The sequence below is a fragment of the Leptopilina heterotoma genome, unplaced genomic scaffold (assembly GCF_015476425.1).
Source record: "Leptopilina heterotoma isolate Lh14 unplaced genomic scaffold, ASM1547642v1 Lhet_32, whole genome shotgun sequence".
Classification (NCBI taxonomy): Eukaryota; Metazoa; Arthropoda; class Insecta; order Hymenoptera; family Figitidae; genus Leptopilina; species Leptopilina heterotoma.
In genome coordinates, this window is record NW_025111017.1 from 922,474 (window position 1) to 932,258 (window position 9,785).

The window sequence follows — 9,785 nt, forward strand, 5'->3', positions numbered from 1 at the left end:
CAGAATTCATTCGGAGTTCGTTAAGAATTCGTCCAGATAATTCGTTCCGATTTCGGGTACAGAATTGATAAAAAAAAATAATCCGAACGGAATTCTGGCCGTAAAATTAATGGAGATTTTTTTTAATTCTGGTAGGAATGCGGTGATAATTCCGCACGTAAAAATTGCTGGAAATTTTTTAAAAATAATTTCCGAACGTTTTATAGATATTCAACACTACCCGTGTAGAAATTGCCATATTTAGGCCATAACATGTCATGAAACACCTTCCCAAGTCTGGCCAGACTTGGGCCCGATCTGGGAAGGTGTTTCATGCCATGTTATGGCCTACACAATGATCAAAAGATCTGGCCCCTATTTGGGCCATGGTTAAATTTCTACACGGGTACTGTCTGGTTTATCCTAAATTTCTGAACTTGTTTGTTTAAAACCTTTTTTAAACAATTAAACTATTACAATCATCCTGTAAAGTACTTAAAAGTACATTGATTAAGCCGAAGTTTAATCATGTTTTACCATATTTATAAGGAAGCAAAGTGTTCATGAAATAAAGACGAAGATAATGGCATGAATATATTAACTTGGTAGCGTTCATTTTTTTATTTTATAATCACAATTTTTGTACCAACAATTATACAAGTAGACACTTTGAATATGTGTATAAAGAATAACGCTCTTTTTGTATTTCATTTAAGGAATTACCTCGGGAAATACACTAAAAGAAATTTAGTTTTGTTTTATTTTTTAAGAAAATGAGTATTGTTAATTGGCATTTTGTTAAATATATATTAATACAAAAATTGCATTATTTTAGAATGCAGAAAACATTTTGCGAATTTTCTATATATTCTATTCTAAAAAATTATGAGTTTAATTTAAAAAAAATTGTAGAATTCCTATTTCTAATCAGGGACGCATGATTATTCCCCAAATGTCATTTTCCCGAAATGTCATTTTACCGAACTGCACTTTTGCGAATAGTCATTTTTTCGAGAAGCCAATTTTGCGAAATGTCACTTTTGCGAATTGTCAATTTTGCGAAAAGCTATTTTTGCGAATTGTCATTTTTGCGAATGGCCATTTTTACGAAAAGACATTTTTGTGAAATGTCATTTTTACGAAAAGCCATTTTTGCGAAAAGTCATTTTTACGAATTGCCATTCCTGCGAATGGTCATTTTAAAGAAATGACATTTTTGCGAATTTTCACTTTTGCGAATCGCCATTTTTACAAATTGTCATTTTTGCGAATAGTCATTTTTGCGAAAAGTCATTTTTACGAATTGCCATTTTTGCGAATCGCCATTTTTACGAATTGTCACTTTTGCGAATCGCCATTTTTACAAATTGTCATTTTTGCGAATAGTCATTTTTGCGAAAAGTCATTTTTGCGAATTATCATTTTTGCGAAAAATACAATAGAAAACTTGTAGGTCTATAAATTCACTATTGTATTTTTCGCAAAAATGACTTTTCGGAAAATTGACAATTCGTAAAAATGGCGATTCGCAAAAATGACAATTCGCAAAAATAACAATTCGTAAAAATGACTATTCGCAAAAATGACAATTCGTAAAAATGGCGATTCGTAAAAATGGCGATTCGCAAAAATGTCAATTCGCAAAAATAGCTTTTCGAAAAAATGACAATTCGCAAAAGTGGCATTTCGCAAAATTGGCTTTTCGCAAAAATGAGTATTCGCAAAAGTGCAGTTCGGTAAAATGACATTTCGGAGAAATGACATTTGGGGAATAATCATGCGCCCCTTCTAATCAGAATGCTTCAACAAAATTTTTGTTTTCCTTAGAAATAAATGTATTAAGGAAATATTTAAAAAAAAAATAAATTTTGTTTTATTTTATAAGAAAATGTTAAAAAATTGTTAACAACCAATTTCTTAAAAATAAAAATTCAAATGCAGGAAACAATGTGTTACGGAACGGCAAGGAAATAAGATAAAATTAGAAGATAGACACCAAAAATATCTTATGTTACATAACATAATAAGAAAAATATAACAAATTAATAAAATCAACATATAATGTCACCAAAAATAATTAATATTTAGTTAAAAGAAAACAAAATTTATTAATAATAAAAATGGTGAATCTCGTTCCCAGTAAAAAAGAAATATTGAGTGGAGCGTTTAGGAATTGAGTGAAGCTCTGAGCCAATACGGATTCGAGTAAAAACCGTATTGGGACATTTGACTCAATCTTTTTTTCATCCGCCGAATACTGTCTTATTTTAGCATTAAAATTAAAATCACATGACCCGAGTACACATTAAAAATTGAAAGCACAATCGTCCTGGAATGTAAAAATACCGATTTCGATAAGAAGCAGTGAATATTTGTTAAAAATTGGTAAAAGCAAAGTTTGACAAGCGCGACTGAATTTACCATGTGAATAAATGAATTGGTAAGTTTAAATGGACGAAAAGAAATCTACTGTTACGGACAGAAAGTTTCTAGAGAATTGTTAAACAATGAAATTTCATTGTTTTGTTGAATTTACCACAATTCTCTAGGAACTTTCTGTCGGTAACAGTAGATTTCTTTTAGTCCATTTCGTCCATTTAAACTTACCACTTCATTTATTCACATGGTAAATTCAGTCGCGCTTGTCAAACTTTGCTTTTACCAATTTTTAACAAATATTCACTGCTTCTTATCGAAATCGGCATTTTTACATTCCAGGACAATTGTGCTTTTAATTTCAAGTCTTGTGATTTTAATTTTAATGCTAAAATAAGACCGTATTCGGCGGATGAAAAAAAGATTGAGTCAGACGTCCCAATACGGTTTTTACTCGAATCCGTATTGGCTCAGAGCTTCACTCAATTTCTAAACGCTCAACTCAATACTTCTTTTTTTACTGGGTTCATATAATTTAATTAATTGTTAAAAATTTACTATTTCTTTGAGCGATAAAAGAAATAGTTGTGAAATCTTGTTAGTTTTTAAACAGTTGAAACTACACCTTATTGTTGATTTAGGGAAATATTAAAAGAAAAGTAAGAATTTTAGTTTTATACACTTATTTATTTATAAACACTTGAAAAATTTGTTTTAATACAATAGTCGCGAATTTAATTATTTAAATGATTAAACGGTATGTTCAAGAGAAATGGTCCTTGGCTCTTAACTTAAACAATATTATTCCGAGGATTTATACTGTTAAAAGAAAATGCGTTTTCAGCTAAATAATTGGACTGCTAAAATCTTTAAGTCGAACCTCAAGGAAAAATGATGTTCAAGAAAATAACCAATATCCAAATCTCTGAACAGTGACCGAAAAGAACTGACATAAAGATGCTGGACGACGCTCCGGGTACTCGCGTCGTTCGTTCCCACTCTCCGAGAAATTTGCGAAAATTTTAGGAAGTGGAAAAATTTTGGAAAAAGGGGAATTAAGGATTTTTATTTGCTAAGAAATAAATAGAGTAACGACCAAAAAACTTGAAAATTTCTGGTCTTAGTCCACGTGGACCAGGTATAATTTTTATACCAGGAAGGTGCAATAATTAGCAAACATGTGCTTGCGGGGGGGGGGGGAGAGTCTGCGACCCTAGAACCAGCCGAATTGCATTTTATTGCAGGGCTCAACTCTTGTCCTTTTTAATAATTTTATTACACTCTTTCTTTAAAATTCTATCTATTGCTAGATGTTATTTTAAGGATTAAGATAAAAAAAATTGGTTTGACACTATTTTCAGTTCGAGGGCTCACTCCTTTATTATAACTTAGATTTATATACTTTTTTGGAATGTTAGTACATTGAGGAAAAAGAGGAATTCCCGCAAATGATCTCAAACAAATGAGAGGAAAAACCCGAGGAACCAGATTGTCGCTCTTGCATCCTTTTTGCATAAAATTGTAAAGTTCTAATATTGAGAACGATGTAAAATTTGAATTAACAAAAATATAAAATAGTTGAAATTAATTAAATGGTTAATAATTAAATTAAAATACATTCACAACATACATTCATACAAGACAATACAAATACATTTAAAAGCATGATTAAATTAAAATTTAAAGTTAGAATGGGACATTCTGCATCCTACATACTGTTCCTATAATATTAATCAAAAAGAAAAATTTGACTCCTTGACATCTTGGGGCGTCACAAATTAAAATAGTTGTTCTAGAGAGAAAAATTTGTCCATCAAATATAAATTATAATAAATATTAAATAATTATTCAATTAAATATTAGAAAATTAATAATTAAATTTTTAAATATAACCATTTTTTGTAAACATCGAATAGAAACAAAAAATAAATTGTTTACAAAATAATTAGAGAAAAACAACGTGTTCTTTAAGGAAATTGTAAAATAAATGTTCGTTCAAATCATATAATTTTGAACTCGTTTAGATATAAAAACGATATTTATCTTAAAGGAAAAAGAAAATAACCCGTATTTTTTATCACGTCAATTGCATTTGAAAACAGGCTTTTTAATCATGTATATAAATTTTATAATAACAGTTTTGTGAAATAGTATTTAAGGTGAGGGATAAATTTTTTTTTTCATAAATGCGGTACAAGTGATTTTAGATTTTTAAAATACAAAATTTGCATTTGTATTCGTAAAATAATTGTGTTGACTAAATTTTTTTGTTTAAATAATGGAATTTTATTTCGTTTGGAAATTATGTTTTTTCGTCCTGGGTGCATTGACACAATTTTCGGTTGCGTAAGTTTTACCACTCGAAAAAGAAAAAATCGTATTTCTTTGGAGAAAAATTTTATTATTATATTCATTTCTTGAATTAAATTATTTGATGTACTAATTATTAATTATTTAGTTAATTAATTATTTATTATTGTCATTTTTATAAATGACAGAATTAATTCGATTGATAAAAATAAACGGAAATTAACAATTTATTTTCAGAGCTCCGAACGATTATGACTTTTTATTATTTGCCCAACAATGGCCATTGACAACGTGCATGCAAAATGGAAAACAACGAAATCAATGTAATATTCCTCATAATGATTGGACGGTACATGGAATTTGGCCATCAAAAAATGCACCGGCAAGAGGTCCCGAAGAATGTGATAGACGCAATCAACTTAGAGTGCAAAATTTGGCAAATATACGATCACAACTTGAAAGAAGATGGTTGAATGTTCTCAGCAATAATGCAGAGGGTTTTTGGAGTTGGGAATGGAAAAAGCACGGGACATGTTCATTGAATTTACCAGCTCTGAATTCACAGAATAAATATTTTAATCAAGGATTAACGTGGAATAGGAATTACGTAATAGGAAATATTCTTAATAATGGTGGTGTTAGACCTGGAGGAAGTTATACTTTGCAGAATATTCAAGCTGCTCTCAGAAGAGGTTTGAATAATGTTACACCACAAATCTCGTGTTTTAAGGTGAGAGGATTTAAACTTTCTGATAAAAATAGTGTATAATTTTTTTGTATTTTATTTGAATTTTTATAGTTTTTTATTTTTTTATCCTTTAACATTTTTATTTTTATATTTGCTTTTTATTTTTAAATAATAATTTTATTTTAATTATAATAATTTAAGTATATAGTGATTAAAATCTGTTATTCAATTGTGTAAAATATTTTTGTACTGTTGTATTTTTATTTTTATAATTTTATTTCTATACTTTTAATACATATTATAATTAATAACTTTACTTTTCTGTCTTATTTTATAGAGTGGAAACAGACAATTCTTACAAGAAATAAGAATTTGCATTAGCAAGAATTTACAATTAATTAACTGTGCTGGACACACGTCAGACACAAACTGCAATCGTCGATCAAATATCGAATATCCCGCATGATTAAGACTGCAAATAATTTTAATATTTCATTTTTTTTTTTATTTCTATTTAAATTATAAAAAAATATCAACGAGAACATCAATTACAATACAGTAGTAAAACAGTTTTCGAAGTACTTTCTACTTTTTTAACACATGTAATTTTTTTATCTGATTTATTTTTATTTCGAATTAATTTCTAGTTTTCTATTCTTTTATAATTATAAAGTTTATGTTTCTAATTTTTTTGAGCGAATAACCCAGTGGGCACAGGGACGTTTAAAAGACGTTTTCAAGACGTCCTTTTTTGTCCGCGGACGATTCGGGGACAATGATGGCAATGTCTCTAAGTCATCAAAAAGACAACTAAAAGACGTTCTATGTCTGGTCCAAAAGACGTCCAGAAGACGTCTAAAAGACATAAGAAAAGACGTCTAAAGTACGTCTAAAAGACGTCTAAAAGACAAAAAGGGACGTCCTTTTTACATTCCTTCAGATCTTAAACAAACATTTCTTTTATAACATTTTCTAAGTTGAAATTCAGTAACATTGTATTAAATTTATTTTAAGTTTAATTTTATTTTTTCTAAAATGTGGAGAAATAATGAAAAAATTCCTACGAAGCTGGGATCGAACTCGGATACCTTGGGCTTGAAGCACTGCGCCTTAAGCACCTCAGCCGTTCAAGAGAGATATGAACCTCTACAAAGTTATCGATCTCCCTTGTCAATGAAATGAATTCAACTTAGAAAAATTCTAATGAATTTCACATTCATAAATTTCTAAGTCCAAGTTGAACTTAGAAAATAATATTTTCTATTTATGAAAATTTTTCTATTTTCAAATGTTGAATGAAAAAGACGTCTTTTAGACACTTTAAAGACATCTAATGGCCAAGACATAGAACATGAATAGGACGTCTTTAAGACGTCTTTTTGTACAAGTCCAAAAGACGTCCGCAAAAAGACATCCTTAGGACGTCTTTTGAACAAGTGTGCCCACTGGGAAAATGCAAATTATTAGTTTTTCTTTTGTATGGAATTTTTAAAAGTTCGTGAACTATTTTTCAAAATACAAAACGAATTTTTTTTGTATATTTACCTATACTTATTTACTTATTGGATAATTAAAAATTATTGTTTTACAAATATTAATTGTACTTCTAAAAAATTACTAAAAAAAATTTAAAAAAAAAATTACTAAAATTACTTTTAAATTTATAGGTATTTTCTCTCTTTGATTATATTAAGAAATTATTTGATGCACGAATCTCTAATTAAAAAGGCCTTTTGAAGTTAAATTGTTTGGAAATAATGTGCATTTGATTAAAAAAAAGTGCAAGTGTATTAACAATCAGATTACACTTCGCTATTATCTATTTTTATAAACAAAAAATGCTAAGGCTAATCTTATGGTAAATTTGTAATTAAATACAATGTATGACAAATTACATAGTTGAGAATAAACAATTGCCAATGTGGTAATAAAATAAAATATCATTTACATATAAATTCCGATTTATATTAACATTTCAATTCTGATTAATATTTACATAAAAATTTAGTTATTTCGTTTTCTTATTATATCGTCAAATAAAATTTTTTCCAGATGATTAATTATTTAAAATTTAGATATAAGCAGAAACAAAAGAAATAAATAAAGGAAATATTTTACGGCCAAAAATTATGCCAATCTTTAAAAAGTATATAAAGTCACGGATTTTTTTAAATTTCGTATACCAAAAATATTAATTTCACTCTTTTAATTTTTTTGAATCTTCAATAATGGATTTTTGTTACACTGGGAAATTATTTATTCTTCTGGTTGCTTTTGCAGAATTTTCAAATGCGTGAGTATAATATTTATACATAAGACTTTTGGGAAAATTGGTTTAACTATTTTAATTTCATTTAATTTACAGTCATTTTCAATACATGTTTTTTGTATTTTTATTTAAAAATAATTTCTTACTTTTCAACAAATATTTATTAGATTGTATGTAACACCTGAAGAGGACACCAACGTTGGTGTCAAAACGTCGTGAAACTTAAAATAAAAATATTTTACTAATATTTATATTATTTATATTTAAAATTTCTTACGGTTGTATATAAATAAATAAATAGATAATTATAGTGTTGATAGATAAGAAAATAATAATAATAACAACAATAATTAATTATTATAATAAGTACCCAGTGGGCACAAAGACGAAAAACGTTCTTTAAACGTCTGTAGAACGTTTAATGTCTGCCAATTTATGTTTTAAGAACGTCCGACTGTTCCAAAAATGTTTCGGAACATTCGGATGTTCTTTGAACGTAAATTGTCAGACATTAAACGTTCTACAGACGTTTAAAGAACGTTTTTTGTCTTTGTGCTCACTGGGTATTAACTACTACATAAAAATAATGGAAAATTTCTGCATTTAATAAAAAAAACGCAAAAATTTCAGGGATAGTGATTACGATATTATATTGTTCAATCAACAGTGGCCAAAAACAACATGTTTACAAAATGGAAAGAAATCAAATCAATGTAATATTCGAAATTATGCTTGGAGTATACATGGAATTTGGCCAACAAAAAATTTTCCCGGCAAATATCCTGAAGATTGCGATAATTATCAACCGTTTAATGTGAAAAATTTATGGAGTATAAAAAGAGAGCTTGTAGATAAATGGTACAATATTTTGCCTGATAAAGTAGAAAATTTTTGGAGATGGGAATGGAAAAAGCACGGAACATGTTTATCGGATTTGCCAGCATTGAATACCCAATATAAATATTTTCATCAAGGATTACAGTGGAGTAAAAATTACGTAATTGGAAATATTCTCAGCAGTAGCGGTATAATAACGGGAAAAAGTTATTCTTACAAAGAAATTCAAACAGCTCTTAAAGATAGTTTGAATGTTACACCTCAAATTTATTGTTACCAAGACAGGGTGAGCAATTTTTTAATAGAATACTTTTATTTTAGATTTTTTAAATTTATTTTTAGTTTAATTTTTTTTCTATAACTTTTTTTATTTTTTATTGTTTTTGTCTTTTATTTATTGTAGGTATTCCATTACGATTTTCTTTTTGTACTTTTAATTTTATTTTAGTTTCTTTTTTAAGTATACATTTGTATTTTCAATATTTAAAAATAGAAATACACATTTTAAATAATAAATTTACTTTCTTTACAGTTTAGTAAAAAACAATTTTTACACGAGGTCAGAATTTGCATGGATAGGAGTTTGCAATTAATCGATTGTTATGGACACGTGTCGGAGACAAATTGTAATCGAAAATTAAATGTTGAATATCCCAGTCTTTAAAATAAATATGAGGAGGGATATATGATTCCGAAAACGTCCCCCCTCCGATTTTAATAAAACTTGATGGTATCCTTATATGTATTTTGATGCGCTGATCACGAAAATGATATTGAAAATTGTCGCAAATTTTATTTTCATGTTAAAAACCATAAAAGTGAGGTTTTTGCGTTTAACTAGTAAAAAAATGTAAAATTTCGAATAATGATTCAAACAAAATATATAGATTCCATATAAAAATATACATTTTAAATTTTCTGTTTTTTTCTAAAACTGTTAGTTTCAAGAATAATGTAAAAAACCATAAAATACGATAAAAACTAGTTAAAATATTCTTTAACCTAAAAGGACATCCAATTTTAACAAAATACAGTTTCTTTATGTATTTTGATGCCCTGATCACAAAAATGATTATACAATGGTACAATTTTCAATTACCTAATTGCAAAATTGGAAAAAAATTCCTTGTTCCTAGATGCTTTTTCTAAGAAGTTACCAAATAACAACAACCCAGTGGGCAAAAAACCATCATTGTTTTAAAAACGTTCCAAAAACGTTTTTAGAACGTTTCATGTCTGCAAAATAATGTTCCAAAAACGTTCCATTGCTTTTAAAACGTTTTAGAACCATATAAAGTTCTTGGGACGTTATTTAGCAGACATGAA

The 9,785-nt window shown here is 27.9% G+C and overlaps 2 protein-coding genes across 2 annotated transcripts; both read left to right on the plus strand.

Moving 5' to 3' along the window:
- The first annotated feature begins 4,560 nt into the window (after nucleotides 1–4,560).
- LOC122504806 (ribonuclease Oy-like) lies at nucleotides 4,561–6,022 on the plus strand. The gene is made up of 3 exons (XM_043616064.1): nucleotides 4,561–4,701; nucleotides 4,903–5,395; nucleotides 5,691–6,022. The coding sequence occupies exons 1-3, from the start codon at nucleotides 4,634–4,636 to the stop codon at nucleotides 5,817–5,819; spliced, it is 690 nt and encodes a 229-aa protein (XP_043471999.1). The 5' UTR covers nucleotides 4,561–4,633; the 3' UTR covers nucleotides 5,820–6,022.
- A 1,516-nt stretch (nucleotides 6,023–7,538) lies between these two features.
- On the plus strand, nucleotides 7,539–9,360 carry LOC122504830 (ribonuclease Oy-like). Its single transcript, XM_043616099.1, has 3 exons — nucleotides 7,539–7,646; nucleotides 8,253–8,745; nucleotides 8,992–9,360. Exons 1-3 carry the CDS (start codon nucleotides 7,582–7,584, stop codon nucleotides 9,121–9,123), a joined length of 690 nt encoding a protein of 229 aa, XP_043472034.1. The 5' UTR covers nucleotides 7,539–7,581; the 3' UTR covers nucleotides 9,124–9,360.
- The last annotated feature ends 425 nt before the right edge of the window (nucleotides 9,361–9,785 follow it).